This window comes from Tinamus guttatus, unplaced genomic scaffold (assembly GCF_059628265.1).
Source record: "Tinamus guttatus ecotype Peru unplaced genomic scaffold, ASM5962826v1 Tinamus_guttatus_pri_ptg000164l, whole genome shotgun sequence".
Classification (NCBI taxonomy): domain Eukaryota; kingdom Metazoa; phylum Chordata; class Aves; order Tinamiformes; family Tinamidae; genus Tinamus; species Tinamus guttatus.
This window is the reverse complement of record NW_028288698.1, coordinates 559,613-586,209: the sequence shown is the minus strand read 5'-3', so window position 1 is coordinate 586,209 and position 26,597 is coordinate 559,613. Positions and strand designations below refer to the sequence as shown.

At 41.9% G+C, this 26,597-nt stretch overlaps 3 protein-coding genes across 3 annotated transcripts in view; 1 reads left to right on the top strand and 2 right to left on the bottom strand.

The window, feature by feature from the left end:
• The window catches only part of ADGRG6 (adhesion G protein-coupled receptor G6), a 314,344-nt gene that overhangs the window by 195,073 nt on the left and 92,674 nt on the right, over positions 1-26,597 (top strand). The gene's annotated exons all lie outside the window — the stretch shown is intronic.
• HIVEP2 (HIVEP zinc finger 2) lies at positions 3,081-26,075 on the bottom strand. The gene is made up of 6 exons (XM_010223444.2): positions 20,631-26,075; positions 19,734-19,888; positions 14,586-14,761; positions 11,897-11,998; positions 10,419-11,329; positions 3,081-4,752 (listed from the first exon to the last, which is right to left on the bottom strand). Exons 1-6 carry the CDS (start codon positions 26,073-26,075, stop codon positions 3,937-3,939), a joined length of 7,605 nt encoding a protein of 2,534 aa, XP_010221746.2. The 3' UTR covers positions 3,081-3,936.
• The window catches only part of LOC148595018 (uncharacterized), a 116,311-nt gene continuing 115,839 nt past the window's right edge, over positions 26,126-26,597 (bottom strand). The window contains exon 5 of the mRNA XM_088522782.1: positions 26,126-26,261. The gene's annotated coding sequence lies outside the window, so the exon portion shown is untranslated. The remainder of the gene's footprint in view (positions 26,262-26,597) is intronic.

The window sequence follows — 26,597 nt, the reverse complement described above, 5'->3', positions numbered from 1 at the left end:
CCTTCCTGATGACAATCCCCCCCCCAAGCAAGGCAAATCTCTATATTCACTTCTCCAAACAACCGGTCAGCATTGAGCCCTATTTTATGGTATGTTGGGTGTTTTCAAATATCCGCTCAGTTGGACAGGCATTTAGAGAGTTTAAGCCAAGAAATGCGTAGTTTCTGTCTCCCTGCGCCCCCCTCCCCCTTTTTTTTAAGAAGGGAAAACGTGAAGAAGTTTGGAGAAGTTCAGTGCATGCACAAATGCAAAATTTAAGGAAACATCATTAAACGAGGAGGTACCTAGTAAGTTTAGCTGCCCCTGGGGTTAAACAGGAACTGACTGCACTGTTCATGGATTAAGATTTTTGACCTTTAAGGAGCTTGACTTCATCTTGGTCCTGGCTTCTAATTATGTCCTTTACTGGTGCTAACTCTAACTCACTGTTGGCTCTGTGTCCTGCAAAGGGAAAGTCCACAAAAAGCTATTTAATGTGCTATGTAGTTGTTACCCTTAGTCAGAATCCAAAGCTTCATAGCAGGATTGTTCAGGCAGTTATGTGAGCCCAATATGCTCTCTGTTTTGCTGACACATATAAATCCTGAAGTGGGTCTTGTGACAGTATTCTGTGGGGATAGAACAAAGCGAGCTTGCCAAAGCATCTGTATTTCCCTTGTGCTTTGCAGAAAAGGCATATGGATCTTCACTGAAAAATTATAACCTCCTTGAACAATATAATGGCAATTATATTCCTGACTTAGAATGTCTATAGAATGAAAATCCTCATTAGGTTCTGAAGTTTTCTAGAATGCCCCATTAAATCTCTTATTTTCACTCCTTTGACAAACACTGAACTTTTACAGAAGGAATCTCATCAACTGCTCTTCCTGGTTCCAGCCCCCTGCTATGTCCCAAGGCTGGAACATGACAAAACTCCTTGGCCAACAGTGACAAGAAGAGGCTGGTGTAGGAAATAGGCAGCCTATCGCTGCCGCCTGCAGCAGTGCCAGCCACGCTTGTGAGCTTGGCCTTGGGGAACGAAGAGCCAAATTGCCACAGCACTCCTGAAATGCCCCTTAGGCCAATGCGCACCCACGGTACCAAGTACTTTTGAGGAGCTCCCATGTCAGCACTCTGGCAAGCCCAGTTGTGCATGGACACAAGCTGCCCAGCTGTGTTACTGCAGTGCTGCAAACCTGCATGTGCAGGTGCATTAGCTCAGTGCAGCAGTGCCCTGCACTCCTCTATGGTCCTCTATGTCAAGCCTAAAAAACACTCATGCTTGTGAAGATTTTGCTTGAAGTGGTTGCCTTCCTGCTCTGCGCCCGCTTTTAAAGAATGGGAAGGTGGCCGTAATCAATGCCTAGGACTTGTGCGTGACCCTTTTTTTTTAAAAAAAAAAAAAAAAAGTACTGTGTAAACATTAACTCATTAAAAAAATACAATTAAAATTATAAATACCTGAAACCTCTTTAGGGTTGCTGCACTGTAACCCAAAAATATCACATGTAATTTCAGTGATACTTGCTCAATGATTATTAAAAAAAAAACTGCCCCAGGGCTGAAAAGGTGGATGGTAAATTGCAGCTGCAAATTAATTAAAAAAAGCAAACAAGCCAGCAGTAACTCCCACAGTAAGGGGGCTGCTTATAAAGGGAATGTTAATAGAACATTTACCATTGGGGGTTTGCCTGGTTCTATTTTAATAAAATATCTGTGATTACCTGATTAGCTGATCACTGTGCAGAACATTGTGTTCTTAATACAGCCATGCAGCTAAGGAGAAGTGAGAGGTTTTTATCAGATAGGGCTTATTTTAAATATATAATTGACTTCTTTTTATGGATGCAAGATCCAACAAGCCGCTTGCCTCCAACTACATATACTGCTTCTCCTCTCTTCAGCCAGAGATGAGCCAGTTTTCTGGCATATGTTATCTTGGCAAGGTTACCATAATGATCTGGAATAAAGGTAAGAACACTGCAATGGATATGAGAAACTAATCTTTAATGCTGATGAGTGGTCCCAGTTCACCATGGGATTATGCTAGTCATATGCCACAGTGCTAGAATTACGACAACATACCAGCTGTGGTTCTGCCCCCATGTAGCAGTATTGGAGAAATAAACTGGTTCATTTTTATAATATCTGATGAGGCCAAAATACGATCCCCATTTTAAGCTGCTGCTCACATTCATAAGTGCACTAAAGCAGCACTTGTGAATAAAAGGTTCCATTGGTATACTGGGATGCCAATAAACTTGGAAATTTCAAAGAACACATGAAAACTAGACACCTGATGCATGTAACTGTTTCTTTTTTATTATTTCTTTTTAAAGAACACTCCTTAAATGTACTGTAAATCAATATACAAACTTGGTTTCACAGAATTATAATCCACTAAATAGCACAAAATATAATCCAGGCGGTCGGTTTCTCTCCTCTGCGTGCGTGTGTGGCCGTGTGCGTGGCCGCGGGCGCGTGAGCGCCCACGCGCTGGCCGTGCCAGGGCTAACCCGCCGCGCACGCTGGCTACAAGCGCGGCCTCCTCCTCGCTGTCCTCCCGCGGAGCAGACCTAGTGCGCCGCATGCCCTGTCCCGGGAGATGCGGCTCCTGCTGCTCGGGGTGGGCCCCGGCAGGGATGCTGCCGGCCGCGAGGGCCAAACCGCTCACCCCGCGGGGCAGGCGGCCTCCCTGAAAGGCATCACAGCGGGGAGGCAGCGGCTGGTGGTGGAGGAGCGCCGGGGAACGTTCTGCTTCCCTCTGCTTCCCCTCCAGCCCCTTGCTGCCTCACGCTCCCTCACGCTCTGTGTGAGCTCCGGCCGCTGCGGCTGTGGCACCTCTCCGGGCACTGCACGTCCAGCCCTGCGTGCAGTCGGCCCAGGGGGCTCCCGGCTTCACGGCCTGGTTTCTAAAGACATCAGTGCGGGTGGAGCCACGTCTGCCCGCTCCCTCTGCGGTCAGAGCCCACCTGAGCTCGGCAGCGCCAGCCTCGTGTGTCCAAACGGGTTGCACAGAACGGTACCAGTGATGCACATATTTACACGGGGTGGAATGTCTTCCCATAGTTTTTAAAAGGAGTATATAGATCAACATGTTCACATATGACCAAATACTTTTAATATATTTATAACTGTTTTATAAAGCTTTGAAAAAACTCACAATAGCACATTGTCTTTACTTTAATGCTTTACGGTACTATCAGTTTAAAATCACAATCAGCACTTAAGTTATAGTCAATCCAGCAAACAAGAGACAAAAAAAATTACAAGAGTTAAGAACTGACTGATACATCCTTTATCTTTTTTTTTAACTAATGCATAAGTGCAGAATAAGATAAGATACTCTAGTTTAAATATCCTGTTTTACAATATACATTTTGTTCTAATTACGCAACAGTAAATCCCATGCTTCACATAGAAAAGCAATCCACAACATTAAGAAAAAAATTTACAATTTATGAAACAAAGTAAATAAATATTAGTATTACAGAATCAGAGCTGTACATAAAAGCTGTTCAGTTTTAATCATATAAAAATATGTTTTAGTGCAACCTCACATATATTGATGCTGTTTTGCTTTACATCATTTAGATCCAAGTGTCCAAAAAAGGAAAGAAATTACATTTATTACAAAGCAGATACACAAATTCTAAAATATGTACAAATTACTGCTAAAAAAATGCTTATAAGAATATAAGCAAAGTAAAGAAAAGGCACAAACATCTGTACAATTTAAAAGTACCAGACCCAATAAGAATTTCAAATTTAGTTTTGGTCAGGCTCATGATGACTTGTTATTTCATCTAATTCTTTTGATATAACAAAAGTATATATAATAGCAAACTACTGTAACTTAGAACAGGCATGCTGTAAAGTTGAATACTTCTTCTATCTCTAGAAAAAAAAAAAAGTGGGGTAAATGTATGGGTAAAAGTCTCCATGCATCTCAGATCAATGTGGCTTGCTCTTCTCAGGTGCCGAATCGTTCCTTTCCTGTGTGCTTGATGGGGCTTCGTTCCTGCTGTGAAAGCCCAACTGCCTGACCTCCCCAAAGCTCTTGCTGTAAAAGTTGGAATGGGCTAACGCAGTCTGTGATGCACCAAAACTGTCCTGTTCGCCACCGTGCAAGTCAGGATGGGTGGCTGAGGCGCAGGTCTGGCCTGGCTCAGATCCACTAAAGTGTTTAATGCTAAAATGTGCACTTTCTACAGGTTTCTGGTGAGGCTCGGGAGGCCTCTGTGGCTGCTCCGCCCCATGCAGAACAGCTTCCTCTGTGGCGATGCGCAGAGAGGCTATGGCTTTTGTACAAGTCTGTATGTTCTCCTCCTGCTCCCTCTCTGTGGCCCTGACAGTGTCCTCTGAAGTGCTCTGTCTCAGCAGTAGCGGAGAGGAGGGGATGCTGGATGGAACAGCAGGGTGCAAGCTGTGCAGAGAGGTACGTTTCTCGTGGGGCTTAGAAATACTGTACGACTCTTTTGTCAGGGTTTCTGCAGTTCCTCTTTGCTTCTCCTCGGAGCCCTCCCTCTGCAGGGCCAAACTGGACGGAGAGTGTAAACCTGAAAGGGCCGCAGGTATCGAATGGACCATTTGGATGCCTCCAATAGGCATCATGGGGATGGGCGCTCGGATTTGCTGCTGGGAGTGTAGTGGAAGATGGCTGAAGACGTAGTCGTTCGCACCTTCAGGGAACAGGCTAGACCTGTGATGGTCCATAGCTCCTTTTTCTCCATACAGGTTGAAGTAAGGCCCCTGAGTCAACCCCCTTCTCTGTAACCAGAAAAACAAAAGAAACATCAGCAGTGCTACTAGTAAAATTCTCCAAGCCACCTATCTACTTTCAAGCCACTTATCTACTTTCAAGCTATATGTGTAAAACAAACTTCTATTCATACAGCATCTATCAACCAGACAGATCCCAAAGCGTGTAGAAAACTCCACTAATTGCTTCTCCAAACAACATAGGAAGTTTTGCTTAGCTCAGCCCTACAGGGCTCATGACTGAGGTGAAATGCAGCAACTATTTAAGAGTGTTCAGCAATACAATGCAGCAATTTAGGTCAGGAAGTGATATTATATTTCAGCTGAAACGACAGAGGGAATTTTTGGTAGATGGAGTTTCATTCCCCAGGAGAAATTTGGCCAGGATACCCATCTTACCCTCTATTTTGGCAAATTGTGCAAACTGTGCTGGTATTGGCAGTCTGCACTGGGCATCAAGTCTTTGTTGCTGGGAAATACACATCTTAATGCTCCCTTTTTGCCACCAGTGGTTGGCAACATGAGAAAAATCTGTATGTATTTCCTACCTGCTGAAAGATCCCACTCTGAAGCCCCAGAAAGGCACCTCCTTCTTGTCCCCTACCCTGAGCTTTACCTATCCACTCCTTGACAAAAGGGGACTAACATATCCATGCAAGCTCATGCAAGCTTCTATGCAAAGAAGTCTCTGATTTTTATAGTCATTAAAATAATGGAGTATCATGAGAGAACACCACTGTGGCCTGTCTGTAGTGTAAACAAATAATAACAAAAATACAGGCATAAACTGTGAGTGACACAGTATGAAAAAAATTAGAAATTTTATAACAGCTAATATGAAACAATCTCACAATATTGACTTTTTCAATGTCTTCCCGTTAGTTCGTGCCTTAGAAGAATGAATAACTTCATCTCTGCTCTGTTTTAAATATGCCTTTTGCTTCTGGATTTCTCTTTTTTTCATTCTTACTTTTTGAAAAATTGTTTTCCATCTGATGAATAAGAATCATTTATTGTTGACCAGAGATTTAACAATGATAGAAGTGCAGGATGACATTTTCATAGTGGTATGTGGGATCTGGCCACACAAATCTCAGGGACTCCCATAGGAAAGCAAATGAACAAAAATGCTCAACTCTGCTCTGAAAATTGACCAAGCACCTATCAATTGCTCAAGACCTGTATTGCTACCCACAGTCTTCGTGTGGCAGCCTGAGGACTGTGCTGCTAAATGCCAACGCATTAAAGCAGCAGCATTTTATTGTTGGGAAGTCCTTGCTCTCAAGGCATTAACTGACCTCTTGATCCCATACTGGGGAATTGGTTTCGGGGCAATTAAAGACTCAGTTTCTGTGCTACCCAGGGGCTGAATTTCATATTGTTCAGACACTTTGTCCTGTTCAATATAAATCAATGTTAAGACAGGAAGGGTAACCTGTAATCATCAGACACAGCGAGATGAGATGTTATAAAAGATGCTATGTTCAGAGAATAGCCTATGTTGGGATTTTTTCCTATGCAGAACGTGAGACACTTAAGTTTCGTAAAAGAGAAACCATCATAAGAAAGCCCCGCGACAGCACATTATTTTGCTGAATGGGTAAAAGTTAATGAAATAACGGAGGTTGCCAAGGCACAAGGCATCACTCACCTACCCTGCAGCCCTTGCTGCTGCTAACCTCACCTCAGCACAGTTGCTGGCTCCTTTTTTTTTTTTTTTTTTCTTTTCCTTTTTATCTTTGGTCTTTCAACCTGTTTCTCAGTCCTACTGTCCTCTTGACTGTTTCCTAACCCACGATGCATCTTATGTGTATCTTTGTGCTACTGTTGCACCCAGTATGAACTTGGGCTCAGCAAACAAAGCAAAGGCAAACAAAAATAAAAGGAGGAAAACTTAGACGAACAAATGTAGTCACACATAAATCTATTTGAGAAAGATGCTGGCTTCATATGGTACCCCACCACATTGCAGAAGGGCAGCAGTCTGTCCACCACAGAGGTGGCTAACATGATGGAAACTGCTACACATGTGAAGGTCATCATCAGCATCAAACATATTTCGTAAGCACATCTGCAGTCCTATTGAGAATGCTCTATAGCAGACCACATACACCAGTGGACCTATTTACAGTTTACATGGGCATTACATGGGCACTACATGGACATGCTGGCCCTCATATTTCATTCAAGATGATAAAACATTCAATATTTGTGGAGATATTTCATATCAGCATATCAAAGGACCCTAGGTCCTTTCAAGTGCATTTAGAGGTGCCTAGTTCAGTACTTTGTAATATACTGAAACACTTTGGACTTCAAAATAAAGGAGGTACAATAAAATAGAATCACAAGCAGGTTCTAGGCAAACTCTACACTGATGAAGTGTCTTTCCTGTTTCCTGTTCCCTATTCTCTAGGGAGTTAGTCATTAGTATCAGTAACTGCTTGTGAAAACTCCGGCAGAGACCCTGTGTCACAGTCATGAGAGGCAGAACCAAACCAAACCCAAACAAAAAAACTCAAATCTCACTTGCCCCTAGAAATTAAAAGAGCCACAGGGACAAATATGTACTGCCAACAGCAATATATATTCCCAATGCACTTGTATCTAGTCCTGGGAAGTGAAGAAGAGGCAAACATCTTGGTGCACATTAGGAACAATGGGGTGCACTAGGCATGGAAAAGAGCAGGAATAGAGTGAAAGAGTTGATGCTGGATTTGATGTTCCCAATATATGTGTTGAGGGGTAGGGATGGCTACTTCAGACTAACCCTGTAGTCTCTTCTCATTGACTTTAATTCTCACTTCAGCAGTGCCCTCCTGAAGCATATTTTCTGGTTTAATTTCATCTGAAAGCAATCCAGGTCATTTACTCCAAGGCTGCTGCGATGTGAATTTGACAGCAGCGACTTTCACTTACAAAGCACATTCCTCATCCAGACTAATGCTAATGCAGATGCACCCAAGCAGAACAAAAACAGCCTTCCCATCTCCTTTCTTCTCTCAGGTACAAAATGACAGGGCAGAAGAAGCAAAGCAAAAAAAGATAATGGCACCAGTTCTCAGAAAGGAAAGAAACCCATAGCACTGGCAGAAGAGAAGATCCTGAATGTATTTATAGAGCACCAGGGGCATGTCTTTAAATTTAAACACTACGAAAGCCAAATCACCAGTATCAACCAGAGCCTTGGTCTGCTTTGGAGAGATTTTTTTTTTTTTTTTTTTTGCAAGCAGGTATCTTGTTATTAATGGCCAAAGGAAAAAAAATCTCTATCTTCATATGACTTGGAAAAAAAATTTCCCATGCTCTTTTCCACTTCCTAAAGAAACAAGTTCAGTCGCTCTCTATATGGTTCTTTTGATGCCAGAGCACTGCACAAGCTGTTTGTACAGTACCGCCAAAGTGCACAGATATTCAAGGTCAAGAAACAAAAAGAGGATCCTGATCAACATTGGCCAAAGAGGCTATGGCAAATATATCAATTTCAGTGGAGAACAAAGAAGACTGGCCTCTTCTTTTGGATCTTTCAGGCACCAGAAGCACAATAATACTCTCTTTCCTCCAAGGACTGGAAACCCAGTGCAGGTCTCAAAGAGGAAGCAGGATTGTAAACTGGCATCTGCATCACAGATGTTGTTCCTAAGTATGTTGTGATTTGCTAGATTCCCTTTTCTGAAAGTGAAAAACAGTCTTCATTCCTTTCCTTCTCTCACAGTTTTTGTTTATAGTAAGCTCAGGTATTATTTGTCATTCTACACACCGAATGTGATATCTTGTGTTACATTGAAACTTAGCTTCTGTTTGGCTAAAGTATGTTTTCCAGAAAAGCATGATGAGGTACAAGATCTATCTTTCCCTCCTTGCGGTAGTTCGTTGTGATCATCCTCGCTTTTTATTCCCTCATTTAGATTTGCCTGGGTGGTGCTTCTGTTGATGTTTGGGGTCAGGTCCCTGGGACTGACCACTCGCAATCTGGCCTGCGCTTCTATTGAAAAACACACAAGGTGCCACTGAGTTACTGACGTCCTCTTAGGAGATATGATCTTTTACATTGGGTTTTTAACTGCATGAGGCTTGATCCTGCCTCTAAAATAAGGTAAGTGTTACAAGCCCATCTGGCAAGGTGAAGAGCACTTTCCAAAAGAAGGAACTAAGGGTGCTAAAAGAGTCCTTACAATGTGCTAAATGCTTTGCTGGAAGGTGTTCATAACACAAGACAAATCTTACAGCAAGAACTGTCAGATTGCCAAGGGTGACACTTACATACCCTTTTGCCAGTAGCAAAATCTCTGTTACTGAAAGCCAGTGGACGTGTCTAACTTTGGTTAGGAGGGACTTGGGTTCTCTCTACAATGTCAGCTGTAGTGTCTCATAAAATTGATACGAAGAGACTGTGACTGCTAAACTAATGACTCTTTCATTTCCTTGTGCTCCTTTACTTTTCCAGTACAACTACTGGCTGGATCTTTACCCTCTCTGCTATGCGGGGATCATGTCATTTCCAGGGGCTCTCTGGTAAGGTGCCTCCTCAAGCCTCCTTTCCCCTGCCCAGTTGCCCAAATTCACCTACAGCTCTGGAAACGCTACTTTTATGAGCTGAAGAGTTCAAATCTCCTCCTCTACAGAAAAGAACCATAATTAACGAAGAATAAAAAAGACTGGAGATGGAAAAGAGGGGAGGACAGCCCTCTTGGGGGAAAGAAGGAAGGTAAGAGCCCTGTCAGGGTATTTTGACTGAGAGGAAATCGGCTGGCGCTTGCCCAGACAGAATCAACAAACATGGGTTAATGATGAAGGCAGTGAGACAGCAGCAGCAGCAGCACTGAGTGTAGCTAGGAGAAGCATACAAAATAAATAAATAAATAAATGCATTAATTGTGAGGCAATTCCTTACTCTTAAAGACTAAATTTATTTGAGGAGAGAGTGCTTTGTGAATATTAAGGCTTGTGAAAAGTGCCAAGTCGGCAGTTTCTGGAAGCCTATTTACAGAAAGGGAATGGCACAGACAGCAGCTGTGCAAGTTTTGCATATTTCCTTTTCCACTCAGATGGTTGTGTCCCTGCCGAAACAGCCAGTTTGATGGCGCTTTCTGTGGGGCAGACAGCTGTCTATTCCCATCACATGATAACATCTTTTAAGCTCCAGTTGTAGATCCTGATCTAGATGGGCACCCTGCTTTTCAAAGGGGTTCTGTTTATTTTATTTTAGTGTTTTTATTCCATTAATCAGGACTTCAGTGGTGCACTCTGTCCTGCAGCATCTGGGTCTTGTGCTCTTCTCTGGGCTCGATCCCATCTGACAGGCTGGGAGGTAAAAGGTTTTACAGTGCAGTAACAAGGCCACATGCCATGTAAGCTTCCTGGGCCATTTTAAAATAAAGACAGGGGCAGTTAATGTAGAACAGCCTAATTTCATTGAAGATAATAGAGATTCTCTGATTTTCACCAAGTGAAGATTTGACCCTTACATTACATCTAACTGAATCAAAGTCCTGACCTGGTCCATATCTATTCTAAATTTCTTGTATTCTTTCCAAGAAGTCCTGCTGAGCTTCAAAGCTTATGCATTATTCTACAAAGATATAAAGTCTTTTTTTTTTCTTAAGGAAAAATACTATATGCAGATAAGAGCAATACCTTCGATAACAGGAATGGAAATATTCTTTCATACTTACTGAATGCCCCAATGGAATAGATTCTGGCTGTAAATATTGACCCATGGACAATGCCGGATTGTGGTATAAGCCCCTCCTGGGAGACACTGCTCTGACTGAGGCCATGTATCTCCTCTCTCGCCTAGGAGACAAATCTCTTCTCACAGACGCATCTTTCCCTGGTGACATTGGCCTCCTTGGTGATGGGTGACGTCTAGGTGAAATGTCCCGTCTTGGTGAAAACTCTCTCCTCAGCACAGCCTCCTTCCGTGGGGAAAGGTGTCGCATGGGTGAAATATCTCTTCGAGGTGACAGATGCCTTCTGGGTGACAAATCTCCTTTTGGCATTAAATACCTCTTTGGTGAATTATCTCTGTATGGTGAAGAATCATAACTGGGTGATGACTGTCGACTGGAAGGTGAAAGATCCCTAGGAGACGAACTGGGGTCTAATGAAAGCATGTAATCCTCATCCATGCCACTAGGTATATCTAGCCTGTCTTTATCGGGCTCTGAATCAGTACTCTTATTCTGGAAAAACCTCTGATATTCTGTCATCTGTGAGTCTTCACATGAGTCGCTTGGTGTTATAAGCTGAGTAACCTGAATGCTAGGTAAGGTAACCAAGTAACTGATCAGGGAGGAGTGTCCCATGGAGAGAGAGCCTTCAGGGGAAGCCCCCTGTGATGCCCCAGCCGAGTTCACCGACAGTGAGGAGAACCGAGGGGGCTGCGGGCTGGTGCTTCTTGATCTTGTTTTTGGTGTTGAGTCTCCCTGAGTATCATCAAAATCATCCTCATCTTCATCATCGTCGTCATTATCATCGCCATCCTCACCATCTGACTCCTCTGCATCAGAAAACTGATGCTCTGCTGATATGCCTGCCAAGTTGTTACTCTTCTCTGCCTCCTGATGCATGTCTTCCATGTTTTCTGAAATAACAAGAGCAAGTCAAAATGGTGAGCAAACAGAACCCTTTTTAAGCTTGCTGTCACATCCATTCTCTACCCAGAACATCTGTTGCTATCACTGGATGCTCTTCATGGGAAATGGCTGCATAAAGTCATTCTTAACAGTCTGAAACTGTAATTTTTCAGAGCAATATTCTCAAACCCTAGACTCAAATTCATTCCTGTGGGAAAGAAAGTATACAATGCAAATTCACCCTACCCCACAATGGCCTTTAAACTTCTCTAAATGATGTCAACTTTCACATTTAAACAAAAGATTTGGAACTTTATATGAGACAGATGACAAATAATAGGTCATACTTTTATTTCTAGCTCCTACTCATGTATCGTAATCAAAACTATATAACTCAGACAAATGGATCTAATCTATTTTTTATATTTCCTGTTTGTTAAGAAGATGCTTCTTAATTAAAAAATGCCCTAAATATTCCTATTATATTATCCCATGACAGACACTGTGCTAAAGTGCAGTGAGTCATTTGCGTACTCCAGGGGCCATTCCAACTAAATTAAATCATTCTGACATACCTGCTTCTTCAGTTTCAGCATCATCTACAGATGTCATTGATACTCCAAGCTCCAGGCATTTTTTCATGTGTGCTTTAGACTTCATATGTTTTGTCAGATTTCCTATGGATCAGAGATGAATCTCATTAACTGACAACAGCAAAAAGCACTCTCCAAGCCAGATTTTGGTGTATCTTTACTCTCTTATCCTGCAGATGTGTTTTGAGTTAAAAACAAACAAACAAAGCAGACGGGACTGACTCATCCAGTCCATTGCCCTTAGAACCTGTTTTAATAAGAGTAGGATTTCATATCTTCAAAAAAATGTCCAAATAAACTTAAACTAAGGGCCTGAGAGGCATATAGGCATCTCTCCAGTTTTCCAATGACATTTAGGTGCCCCGTTTGTGGTTGAACGTTACCTATCCCTGGGCTCAGCGTTCATCTGTGATACGTACAAACAGCGTGGGCATCGAAGTAACTCCAATGTACACCAACTGTTCAGGGCTCACAGCCCTACATTCACAGTGCCCCTCTCATGCAAGCTCCAACATTCAGTGATTTGAAGCATTCCGAAGCAAATGTAACCCATAAAGAAGACACTTAGGGGAGGTTTCTCCATGTGAGTTTGCTGTCTTGTCTGTAATCTCTGAACTGCGAGCAACTGTGTTTACAGCATTCACCTGGGATGTGGGAAACCCAGGTTCAGCTCACTGCTCTGGAGTATGGATCTAAGCCAGACACAGCAGGGATTTGAAATCAGATCTCCATCCCTGAGGGAGCAATTTAACACTAGACTATTGACTTTCTGGAGTGTCGCTTATGGTCTGTTTTCTCACAGATAAGAAAACTGGGTTGAGACTAGCCCCAAGAGACATTTCATGGCAAAGAATCTTGAGCACAAAGAGCATAAGCCACAGAAACAAGAGTATCACTCTAATCCATTAGCCACTTAAGTCACATCTGCAGCATCCAACAAGAATTGTATGTTACAGGCAAACTCAGCCTACTGCTTTGCAGTAGCTGAAGAACAACGCTGCATGAATGCACCTCTGCTGCTTTTGGGACTCAAATCAGTGTCTCCAGATGGTATACGTGTTACGTGCAGTGTGCTGCAGAGACACTGTACTACTCTGCTAGGCAGTGCAGTTTTGCTTAGAAGCCCTCAAGACTCCCTCTTTGTAGCTACTTCAGAGGACTCCCTTCTCAGTCTCAGAAGAGTTTCTTGTTGGGTGCACCTGTGTCTTGTTCTGTGCACTGCATGAAAAGTCTAACTCAGCCACTGATATCTCTGGATGGTTAAGTGCTCAAGGTGAATAATGAAACCCAAGTACCTTTGAAGATCTGCCCCCTGCTGTCCTCAGCAAAATAGCAACCATATTTTTGAGGCTGACAACTGTCCATGAACAGTTAACACATCAATTAAACTGTTCTTGGTACTTTGAAGGCTATCTTAGTTCCTTCCTACTCATCCTCCTCTTGTGCAATAGCACACCACCTCCTCTCTGTTTTCTCTTCTCTGCCAGAAGTGCCAGCCTTAGCTAGCTATTTCACATTTATTTCCATGCCATTTCTTCTGCCTAGGATGATCTCTCTGAACACAACTGCAAAACCACAATCTTCCTTCAAGTCTCTCCTCAAGACCCATTTCTCCTGCAATGTCAAATGTAAACAGTGATCTGAGAACTGCTCACCGGCTGGCCCTTTGGGATCACAAGAAGCAACTCCTTGTCTTTGTCTCTACACCCTCATGATGATTCTCATATTAAATTAGGTTGATGGGTCTACTACCATCCATCAGCTACTCCCATCTTTGGCAGATGAAGCAGCACTGGAGTCATGGAAACTATTACAATTCTCAATCCTCAAAACAGCCATGCAGCTGCACTGAGACCTCAGGAGAGACCACCTCCAGCTTCCACTTTCCCCCTTCGAGTAAATTCACAGCACCAGGACTAGAATCCATTTCTCTTTTCTGTTACAGCCAAGCTAATAAACTGAGAAGATAAGGCTCATTTGAGTTATACAACAAAAAAGTGCTACCAAAGTAAAGCATTTATTTTTCTTTTAAGGAGACAGTTGCAAGGCAAATCCTAATTCCACAGAATATCATTAACTGTGGCCTCAGGGTGACAAATGGAGGCTTTTTCAGTGCTGGTAAATACATGTGAACACAAGCTATCAGATCTCTATTCATAATTAATGCCACAGTGGATGGAGTGGCCCTTCTGGGAGACATCCATTATTTATAAACTTGAAACTGACCCATTGCAAAGCCCATGAAGACATGCTCTCCTCTGCAGCTGATGCCCTGCTTCCACATTATGTCATAAGAAGTGTACTCTCCCTGTAGCATTTGAATATTGTTGCAATTAAAGTTTGCACTATGTAACAATTTTGGCAGAAAGTATTATTTGTAAGCCTGATTCTTATGGTACTACATTTTCTCTGCAGACAGAAGGGCCAGCCAAGAGCCTATAGTTCTTAATGAAGCTTTCCAAGGAGACTCAGTGTCTCCTATAATCTTCAGATCAATTTTATATTTAAGAAAAAAAAAAAAAACCTCCAAGGGAGTCCTGCATCCATCAACACAATTTTGTTCTGAGGATTTTTTTATCTCTATGATTTAAAAGAATGATTAGCTTTTAGATGGCAAAATAGCTCTAGAGTTGTTTGTAAAGGTCAAGAGTTTACAAAAAGAGTCAAGTACCTTTAGTTTTGAAGGCAAAATTGCACAACTTGCATACATAAGGCCGGACATCGGTATGAGTGCGGATATGTTTTTTGAGCATGCTTGGCTTTTTGCAACGAATTCCACATTCTTCACAAATGTACTTTCCTCGGCCACGGCCTCTGACATAGACATAATCCTCATTTGATTTATACCTGTTGGAAGAGAGCAATCATCTAAATCATATGGCCAGTAAATCAAACATATGCATAAACAAGATCTCTAGACATTTGCTCATAATCCTGATCCTGTATGTATCTCATCACAAAACTTCCACAGAAGTCCATGGAAACTGCTGAATTTTCAGGCTGAAGCTCACAAAATATTTACCTTTTAGGGAATGCGGTGGTTTGAATGTATTTGTATACATTAGTTATTTTTTTACGTTAGATGAAAGGGCTGCAATACTGGGATGATCTGTCAAGAAACAGGTTACCTACTACTCATATAGACAAGCACAACTCCAAATATGACTCTGCTGGTTGGATTAATTTCATCTAACTGTAGACGTGTACAACACAGACATCTACCATCATTGAAAACAGAGGCTGTTTTGTGGCATGATTCATTTGACCTATTTTAGCATATTTATCCCTTGGGATCAGATAAATCATATCCTGGAAATGCCCATTTCTCCCCTATTAGCATAAAGGGAATGCAGATGACTAGTAAGGAGGTACACATTGACACTACAGGTGCCTGAAGTTCCTTACGATGGATCTGTCCCCAAGGAATTGTGTTGAGTTCACTCAGGTACACACTGTTCTAGAAATTAAAAGGGAAACTTCCAACCTGCACACTTAGCAGAACATTACTAGAGGATTTTTTTTATCACAAGCATAAGTGTTCCATGCTATTTTTGCTGATTACATTGTCTGTAGTTAGATAATAAATGAGACATGCAAATCTATGTAAAGCTGTGCATTTCCTTAATAATCACAATAAAGCATTAATACTAAAACGTAAAACACAGGTCCAGAGGTTTAGAGGATTGAGGAGTATGGGGCATCCAAGACAAGGATGGATTTCAGCTTGAGTCTCAGGAAATAAAACAGAAAGTGCAAGAACTGGGAAAGAATACTCTTTCTGCCCTCTTTCCTTCACTGTCCTCTACCACAGGAGCACATACTACTTTTAGTGACCCTGAGGATGCACAGCCCACAAAGTATCATTAGTACTAATAGTCATCGCTTTAAATAAATACAGTCTGTCTGAAAGATTCTGATAATGCAATGATAACTCTACAAGAAGCAAGTGGCAATTTGGAGGTTACAAAGATGAAACATTTTTCATTTTTTTTTTAATGATCACTTCTTCCATATGTTCAGCAATATCACGGGCTACTTAAATACTGAGGCTAATATCCTGCAGATATCTAAAATACTGTCTGCTCATGTTCATCTCATTATCCACTAAGAAAAATCAGCTCCTCCTTTCAAATGTGAATGTCAAAAACTTTTTTTTTTTTTTAATCTCATTTCCAACTATGCTGGCCCTTTTCCCTTTCCTTCACTGTTCCTGGCACTGTGGGCAAAACTGATCTAGTCTTGTGTCATTTGGTATTCAGTCCTCCCTCCTATACATAACATTTCAGGAACTCTGATGTTTCTGTCTGCCCCCATCCCAGATTCTCCTTTAGTGTTCATCCTCACATGTCAACGACTCCTAGCCATCTCTCTATCCACTGCTTCATCAACAATCCTCAGGATTTCTCCCACAGAGAAAAAAATGTCCACTATCTCTTGAGAGACTGACACTTTATCTTCTACTCATCCTCCTTACAGTCTGATTTTGATGGGATGAAGTCTGCCAAATCACTCCTGATTGATACCCATGAGATAAAAACTGTGTTGCAACATACACTTTTCTGTTGTTTAATCTTTGATGTTCTTCTGACAGACCTCCTAATTCCATCTGCTTCTACCACCTTTTAAAGCTTATTGGGCACAAAACAACTAGACAAGAACAGTTTCTTTGTCATTCACACATACAGTTCTTTTTTGAAATAACTGATCATGACTCTCTAAGTACATTCCACCATAATAACTGTAAAAGAAATGACATGTATACATTTGACATTTAAGAAATGCACGGCCCAAACAATGAAGCATTAAAAGTTTGGTTCAATAGTGAAGATCTTTCCTAGCCCCCAAGAATATTAGATCTCACCTGTGCCTCTCTCAGAGCTTTCAATAATTTAACTTTTCCCACTATCCAACTTTCATATAATAACCATGGTCACAGCTGCTCTGCGCTCAATTTGAACCAGCGTTCTGGAGTTTAAAAGGCATTAACAAGCCTCAGAGTTGTGCAATTTCTATCCAAAATGTTATTTTATTGAGGATTTTCAATTAGAGTCCATTACTGGTAGATATAAACAGAGTAAGCTGTGAACTCTTGTTGTAAGCTGATAATGTCATTAAGCAAGATGCCCGATGAGCTGGAATGTTTGCCCTACACTTTCCTTCCTTTCACCTCACACTAAAAGTAACTAACCGTACTGCCAGTAGTACTGTACTTTACAGTACTACTCTTTTTTGAGGAATACTGCATCATATCTCACTGGGGCTCTGTAGTGGCAGGTGATGGAACACAGGTTTTGTGATTCAAATGATTGCATTTGAACTGAGCCACCTGCCAGAGGCAACAATGTGGTTGCTAGTGTCCTCCTTCAAACCCACTTCTGCTGGGATGCTCACAGATTGCTCTTGGCTGGCTGTGGTGCAGCAAATGTGATGATGTGCTGTGACATCTACCTTTCTGCTGAGCTCCATTCACTCTCTTACTTCATCTTCTCACTGACTCCCAGCCCTGTCTTTCTGCTTTCTGTCCACCTGCTGCATGAGGACTCCACTGCCTTGCCACAAAGGAGCTCTGCACAACATTTGTCTGTGTGGCAGACAGACTTTCCCACCAGATGAAAAGCCACCAAGGGCCCTATGGAGGATCATAAAACTTTCACAACTGTGAATTTTGAATTGCTTTCTCTGCACTTAAAAAACAAAAGTAATCAAGAGCCCTGAGCAAATCCACTCCTCAAGCCAAACAAAAAATAAATGAAAACACCCTGCTGAAACAAGATTACTGCCATGCATGCTTGTCTGTCTAGGAAAGAATATGTGGACAAACACATGACAGACATTTCTTATGTAGCTGAATGCACTACTTGAGTGTGTTCAGTTGACATGAAGATGAGATTGACAGGAACAGAACAGAATGGTTCTGCATACAGCAAGGAGTAAACAAGCATGAAAAACACATTAAAAAGTAGCTTCTAGAAATCATAAACCAAAACCTGAACAGAAGGACAAACTCAGTCAACACAAAAGAAGAACTTGGCTATAGCATAAAAACAATACTAGATCCACGTAAGAAAACTGCCAAGCTAATGGAAGGAATGAATCTATCCTTTAACAAACAATACTTATAAGATACAGCGTACTATGATTTTCTGACATTGTTCTAAAATACATCTATAAATAAATAGTGGATGCATTAACACTGCATCATCCCATTCATTATAGCTTTGCAAGTTAGAAAGTCCTACTGGGGAATCTGTTATTTAGAGACTCGGCCATAAGCTAGGAAAAGATTATAGAAAAACATTACTAGGAGTCTTTTCTAGGTGACACATGAGCTATAACCCTGTACACAAATAATTTCACTGACCTTATTAGTGTAAAGAATATCTGTAGAGGGTGTAATTTGCCTAGAAAATTTCTTAAATAAGATTTTAGATGGTAGAGGCATTTTGCAGGGTGATCTATTACAGTTCACACTGTCTGAATTCTCCTTTGAGTTGCTTCTCTCAACACAGTTTTACTCGTCGGACCTCTCATCACACAGCTTACAACGGTGCAAACTATCCTCAGCAAGGTGATACAAATTCAGAAATGACACACAGTGGGAGGCAGGCAAATTTTATACTTCAGAGTGTGAGTTTAAGCAGTAACACTTTAAATTTCTTGTATGTTTAGGCTCCCCCCTGAATCTGGGTCACTCTTGTAGCCAGACTACTGGCTTGGGTACAAGGACAATGAACAACTATAGAGATCCTATACCCAAGATCAAGGTGTCTGGGCTAGCAGACCTGCAGGAATTGCCTAAATAATATTTTGAGTCTTTCAAGCAAGGTGTAGGCTATGTCCTTTTATTGTTACTGATTACAGAGAAATGCCAGTGTTAGTTTCATGGAGACTATCCAAGGGGAGGCCAAACACGTAATGTTAATGAGGGATAATTAAGATGATGGCAGAAGGAAAGGGTTGTACGAATTTACCATGTCTCCCTCCTAACCTATTTTCTCGCAGGAAAACACGTTTGAGAGAGCATTTGTGTTGGGAACTCCAAAAAAACCATTTTGTTCAGCCACCTGAGTATTCCCTACCAAGAACTGACAAAATTAATCATATCACTCAGAATTCTGTAAAAGATATAAAAGAATATCTAGTACTTTAAAGTATACTGCAAGGAGCAGTCAACTCTGCTTTTCATAACAGGCTCCATAAGCTTCAAAATAATGCTAATGGACATTTATGTCTCTCTTTTCCTTCTCTTTTCTCTTTTTTTTTACTGTATCAGTGACGGATGGCCACAGTAATATTAAGCATTAGTTTATCAACCTTACATGGCAAACGGGCTTAAATACCACAGGTTTCTTTGCCATTTTACATTTTATATAAAAATCCAATTTCACTAAATAATAAAATATTGTAAGAGTAAACTTGCAACACTCCATTCAAGTGAGTGGAGGTATACAGTCTAGAAATGGAAATATGTCTTTATGGAAAGCATTAAGTACGTGGAAGTTACACAGAAAATATCAAAATATTAACCATCTATCTTTTCTTTATGACCTAAATAAGGAAAGCAGCAATTTAGAGTGTAGGCTTTTAAACACATGGAAAGTATAACTGTCCTAATAGCAAAGTAGAGTCACAAGCCAGTACATGGCTACCCATTAGCTTGTTTTAAGACTGACACATACACAAAAAAGTAAGAGGTCTGGGTGCTACAATGCATGGCAAGAATGCAGGACATTGTTCACATCCTAACTCATTCGTGTTTATTTTCAAATCTCTTCAAAATGACAGGCTGAGCTTGAAATTTCCAGTTACATTTTCTTACCCTCCTTCAAAGATTTTAATTCGTATCGGCTCAGTTTGTTTGGATGTAATGTCTTTTTCTCCATGAATGTCTCCTTTTACTCTTTCTTTTATAATATTCCCCACAACTTTCTTTTCAAGCTTGCTGCCAAACAAGAAGAATGGCTCATGTTTCATCTGTAGAACAAAGTCAAGGAAAGCTGTTACTGCTGGAACACACAATAAATGCACACTTCATTTCAAGTGTCTGCAACAATCCAGGCCAAAGCAAACTCTTCTTTTGGTGCAATTCTATAAGATGAATTAATTTGTCCCATTCAATTTGTGGAGAATAAGAGAGAGGGCAGCATGGACATTTTTACTAGAGCACTGACAGAACAGACAGCACTGTATCTTTCCTCAGGAAAAAAAAAAAGAAAAAAACATGGAAAATAGAGATGGAAAAGCCTTAGAAGGTCATTTGTTACCATTACAGAATTTGCCCTGTCCCCATTATCTAATGCTGAGTCCACAAGGAAGATTTGCTGTGCAAAAGACAGTAAAGGACTCTGAAGATCCTTATCCAATTTCAACTTAATCTTTACTTAGGAAACCCACGGATGTTTGTTTAAACTTGAACCAGGACACAGCAAAACAAAGGACAAAATTAAAGGAGATAATGTATCAGGCTTTGACACATGTGAAATGAGGACTTTAAAAGCCTCATTTCTCACAACCAATTTGGCAAATGTAAAGACAAAAGGAGCAAAAATATCAGAGTTTGCAGAAGGGTAAACTGATGCTCAAGATTTGCCACCAGAAGAGATCAATGTCTGATTTCCCAATGGAGCTTTTTTAAAAAAATCATTAGCTTCTGTTTCAAAACACTTTTTCACTGAAAAATGTGTTACTTTTATTATATTTAAAACCTCTTATTTACCTGAGCAAACTGCTTCCATGCACTTGATGATGTCAGTTTACCGGTTCCAGGTCTGTGCATAGCAGCCAGAGTGTAGATTTCTGTGGTGTTTTTTTGCTTGGATCTTAATAGTGCTAAAGTTGTCTTTGTACTTAGCCCAGATGGGTTTGGATTACAGGAACTGATACACCAAGAAGCATAAACAGAAGATTTGAGGGTTGGTTGTTGAATGTAATTGGGTTTTGTATAGTTTAAGAAACACCAGCTCACAGTAGTAGTAGTGCGCAGGCTTGGGAACTGAAGGATCTGCTGAAAATCTGCTACATTAGTTAAGAGAATCGTTGAGCCTGTGACTTTCCCACTTGTATGGGATGCCATCTGGACTAACATTCCAAGAGGCAATTTTTGATGTTTCACCTGGTCTTCTGTCTGAATTTCTCCTGGTGGCAATGAAGACCTCTGTGGACTCATGCTCATATCTGAGGCTGTTTCATCCACATCTAATTCTTCTGGTGAGTCTCTTCCTTCAGAAGGCCCACTGGACTTTTGCCCTGGTGATATGGAATCAAAACTGGAAAGCTTTTCCCTGCTCTGTGGGAAAGCATCAGCTGTTGGCATGCTGACCGGTGGGAAATCTTGAGATGATGAGGACGACAGAGGTGAAGAGGATGACACAGATGGCAAATTTTCCTTGGGCTCAGTAGCACAGCTCTGCCGTACTAGTTGAGGCTTTTGCATTCTTGGAAAATCTTTCTTTATATCCGAGTTAGTTAACTCAACTGCACTTAGCTCTTCAACTATCTGCCCATACATTTTTTCCTCTTTGACTCGTTTCTGCTGCTTGGTCTCCATGAAGAGCTCCAAGCTGCTGGCAGGTGAAAGCATTCGTTTGCTTCCTCCCAAGGTAGAAGCTGTGTCAGAACTGGAAGCCAAACACAAGGGAATTGAGGGTTCCAGTCCAAGTGGCAGCGTCTGCGGCACCTTCCACAATGGATATTTTTCCAGGCCTCCATGCTGACCCAACATCTGCGCTATGTTAAATCCAATTCCTTGCATGGTTGAATTTGTCACTAATGTTCTCTGAGAAACAGTTTCATCGACTTTACAAATTACAATTGCAGGACTGTTACTCTGCCCAAGGATCTGAGAAATGCTTGTGTACATGACACTACCATAAGATGGCACATGGGTTTGAATCCTGACAGGAACAACTGTTCCTGGCAAAGGCTGTACGGATCCATCACTTGGGGAATCAAAACCTGTCTGAAGATGCTGCTCAGAGGAGGTATCTGTTGGTTTAATGCTATGGTCTGGCTGGTACTTAGCAAGAGCATTTTTTGAATACTGCACAGATGTTCCTGAGTAATGCTGGTATGCTTGCTCTTTCACTTGCACATAATCAGCTGGTTTCGTTCCAACATGCTCTGCAGCATGTTCCAGGTGGTAACTTGGAGGAATGTCTGTTTGGAAAGGTGGCTTGACATAAGATTTCTGTAGCTGCTGCACAAAATGATGCTGGAAGTGTCTCTGTAGAGGTTCTGTGCACGATTGCCACAAGACTGGCTGCTGAGATGGTGGTAACTGAACCATGCAGACAGCTGGATATGGGAACTGAAACAAGGTGTTATGAATAGGGGGAAATGGGACTTTTTCCTGATGTGCAAAAAGCTGCTGCTGCTCTGGTGGATGCTTGCTAGGAATATAAGGTGCTTGTTGGATTAAGGGTGTCCTTAACATTTCCTGACCATCTGCAAGAATAGCCTGTTGCTGGGCAAGGTGGGATGAGCTACTACTAAGTTGAGCACAAGAACCAACAACCTGTTTTCCAGAATCATCTCCTGGAATAGGCTGAAGTACAGAGGAAGAGGAATGATGCCAGGCAACTTGGGAGGACCGAAGCCCAGCTTGCACATGTTCCATCTGCTCCTGCTTGATGCTTTGTTCTGTGCTCTGGTCACCCTGGGAAATCTCTGGAAAGCCACTAAAGGAAGCCTGGCGAACCAAGAAGCATTTCTTCCTTTCTCGTGATGGGGACAGTGCAGTAGAAGGTGTCCCAGCTGAAGAGGCATGAGACAGGTTCCCATAATCAAAGGATTTACTTCTTATCTCTGGGACTTCAGCAGCATGAGGACAGGGCATCTGTTCAGATGAGCAGCGTCTCATTTCCCTCTGATGGTGGTGTCCAGGGACGGAAAGTGAGTAAGTACCAGCTGGAACAGTTAAAAACTCTGACTGTTTTCCAAACTCATCTTGTTTGGGAGGTGTGATGAACTTTATATTTTCTTCTCTTTCAAAGGACATTGAAAAACTTGAACTGTGTGACAAATTACTCTCTTGGCTAGGGCTGCGAGAGAGGCTTGTACCTGTGGACTCAAAGCTGGATTCTCCGGAGGAGTGTTCCATGTCAGCAAGTCGTAAGCGTTTCTTTTTGGGTGGGAGCTTTTCAGCTGGGAGTTGAGAAAGAGTTTCACTTCTCTGGGGCCACTGGAATTCTTCAGAGGGTCTCTCCTGCTCTTTACTCTGCACTTCTTTATCTTTCTCAGGCTTATCCGGCTCCTCTGTAACACGAATTTCAGGTACCTGTATGTTGTGCTGGCGAACCAGCCTGGGCTGCATGTGATATGGCTGAGGTTGCTGGGATGGAGATGGTTTACTAATATTGTCAGCATTTTCTGCTTGTGGAGCTCGGTCTGGGCTCACTGGGGACTCACAAATCTCACTCTCGCATGTTTCAGACGGTGAATAGATCTTATCCTGTTGGCATGCAATATGTTCTGTAGATTCTGACCTTTCAAACGAGTTTGGCCTGCTCAGTGAATTTGTATGCTGAATGACAGAGATGACATTTCCAGGGGGCTTTCTAGTCAGTGGTTCTGCAGTCTTTTCTTGCTCAACAGTTAAGGGTGAATCTTCCAAAGAAGCTACGGGGCTGCCAGACTGCAGGTAGGGCCTACATATTTCAAAACGCTCTGCATGGCAATGGGCAGCACTGTCTACGCCTTGAGGTGCGAATCCGCTTCTTGGCACATCCTGAATTTGGGATTTGGTATCAAAGTCCAAAGGCTGAATTCCCCCAGTGGTGCTTGTCATACTGCTGCAAAGCATGGGACTGTCCTCCTCATCTCCAACACTCTTTTCTTTCCTGCGCTTTCTGTTTTCGAAAGTTGTTCCATAAATGGACGGCACCACCTGTGATTGCCCGAGGGGATCAACAAAGTACTCTCCCCCCTTGTTCACTCCACCTAGGGATGGCGAGTCCCTGTAGTTCTGCTTCTGACCTTCAAATTCTTCCCATTTTCTGTAGTGCTTTCCACTGGCATCATAGTCATAAAAGGTCTTGTCTCCTGCTTTCTTCTCTTTTAAGGACAGTCCTCTGTCACTGGCTGTTTGTCTGCTGGAAGAAACAATAATATTTTTCCCTGGTCTTCCATGATATTCTGAATCTGAGTGCCCCTCCTGCACAGAGGGCAGTTCAAAGGCAGCCTGTCTTCTCAACATCCGTTGGTGAGATATTCCCACTGTCCCAGGATAAAACACGTCATCTGAGCCAGTCATCTTCTCATCAAATGAATGGCTTCCTCTCAGGGATGGGGGAATATTTAAGTTGTTTGCAGAAGAAGTTGGCATAGAATTACTTCTAATAAGAGGAGAAGAATCAACTGGGGGCTCTAGAAGGACGGGCACATCACCTTGCTGACTGCCTGGGTAAAGACTGGATTCACTTTTGATGGATGATGTGGTAGTCTGGGATTGTCTAGACTCTGTATTGCTACCTGTATAGACTTGTGGTGATTTAATAGTGCTCAAATTGCTGGGGTCAGTGAGTTCTTCTTTATTTGCAGTCAGCTGAGAAATATTCTCCTCAAGCATCTTCACATCTAATCTGGTATTTAGAAGAGGTAGTGGCTCTGCTTTGCCCTTTCTACCCATTAAACTATGTTCCTGATTTGTTGTGGCTACTGTTAGTGCTGTCCTTTGATTAATTCTGTAGAACTTCCCAAAGATGATTTCTTCATAAGATTTTGCATTAGTATTTGGAGGGCTTATTTGCTGCTCAGCACTTTCTGAGCGGGAAAAGTAACCAGAATCAGTGCTTCCTTTACTGTGTGGGCTCAGAAGGTTTAAGGACTGCTCAGAATCTTGCCCTTTCTTCTCTGACAGTCTTAGTGCAAGTCGCTGTTTAACTGTATGAGAGTCATCAGACTTAGTACTTAGGGATGGGTTTTGCAACATATCAGAGCCAATATATGGTGAACTCTCACTGGGTAACTGAATTCCACTTTTAGGGATAATCAAAATGGGTACTTTCATTGGCCCCACCAAGGATTCTTCCATGGAGGAGTGAAAACTGCTCCTGCTAGCAATGTCCAAGGGAAACTGTGGGACAGGGCTCAGTTTGTCGGTCCCTTCCATTAGGAGTGAAGTCTCCTCATCAGTGTCCGTGCTCTGTTCGCCATCCGAATGTATTTCAGCTTCCACATCAATGTAACTGGCATCCAGGTCCAACTTAGAGACTGCTGACTCTGTGAAAGGTACCAATCCTGCTTTAATTGCATGGGCATGTGACTTCCTATGCTTGTAAAGGTTGCTCTTCGTCTTGAAAGAGAAACCACAAGGAACACAAGGGTATGGTCGCTCCCCAGTATGAGACCTAATATGCTTTTTAAGTACACTAGGTTTGGCACAAGCCCGATTACAGTAAGGACAAATGTACTTGCCAGGCTTTTTGGGTTTGTGCTCTTTTTTGTGAGCGTCTTCTGATTGTTCTAAAGATTTCTGTGAATATTGGCTGAATGCAGGGTTCAAACTTGAAATCTTCTTCCTAGAGAAACTTCCACTATGGCTATGCATATGAAAAGGAAATAAGTCCTCTGAGGCAACTGATTGCAAGTGGCCAGTAAACTGCCACGGAGGGCCTTCCAAGCTCTGGTGTGGCTTTATGTTGTGCAAGAAGCCTTGTGGCAATGAATGCTGTGGGAAAGAAAGTGAATGTTGACATGAGTAAGGACTTGGACGATGCTGTGGATATTGCTTCTCCGTGACTTGCTGTGCAGCTTCATTCGATGATACCAGTTTCCCAGAACTAAAAAGTTGTGCTGATCCCGTGTTTCCAATTTGCTCGTGATCTATTTGTGGTTGCCTCTGTACCTCTTGATTGCCAAAAGTGCTCATCTTAATAACAGCCGAATGTTCTTGCCTCCATCTACTTGGTACTTTAGCAGTTTCTCCAGACCTTGAGGTAGCTTTTTGCCCTATAGTTGTGTCTCCAGAGTCCATTTTGTTACACAAGGTCTTAAGTGCTAGTTCACTTGAAAGCTGTGCAGACACATGGAGTGTGTCCAAAGCTGTGCTTTTAAAGTATTGTTGCTCCCATTTTTCCAGAGCAGTTGCAAGTTCACAGACTTCTCTTTCTCTTTGGAACTGTCCACGCAATAGTCTATAGGCATTAGATTTATGTCTATACATTAACGTGATTATTACACAGTTCTGTTCATGGCAGAAACTTTCCTAAACAGTTTATTATACATTTGCAAAGATTTATTAGAGCTTCTGAACATTTTTCATTGTTGTCTGAGATGCAGAATGACCCAGAGATATCTGCAATCTACTAGAGCAAAGTTCTTTTCATCTCTTCCATGGTGACACAGCTATCTGTAAAAAAAAAAAAAACAAAACAAAGAAACCCCACACCAATTAATACTGCTGTGTGACGTAGCATCAATGCAATCAGTTGCACTTTTATTGAAGCTTTTAATAAAAAAAAGAAAAGAGTGACCTCATTAAAGGTAACTTCTACATTTCATGAACGCCCATTTTGTGAAGACACACAGGTTGGCTCTAGAGACTGCATACAAGTGTAATCACTGCTACTTAATAAAAGAACTAAGCATCAGCCAGGATCTACAGTTTTCAAAGTGAATAGTAATTTTGTGAGGCTTGCTGGGGACATTTAGCAATGCTTGATTCTCAGACAGTCCACCTCCCTTC

Bases quoted from the DNA above. Each gene is read 5' to 3' on its own strand.
- HIVEP2 (XM_010223444.2), bottom strand. From the start codon at position 26,075: ATGTATAGACATAAATCTAATGCCTATAGACTATTGCGTGGACAGTTC. The intron at 14,762-19,733 runs GTAAGAAAATGT...CTCTTCCAACAG, and splicing joins ATTAAAATCTTTGAAGGAGG to GTATAAATCAAATGAGGATT. The intron at 11,330-11,896 runs GTATGTCAGAAT...TTGTTATTTCAG, and splicing joins TGCTGAAACTGAAGAAGCAG to AAAACATGGAAGACATGCAT.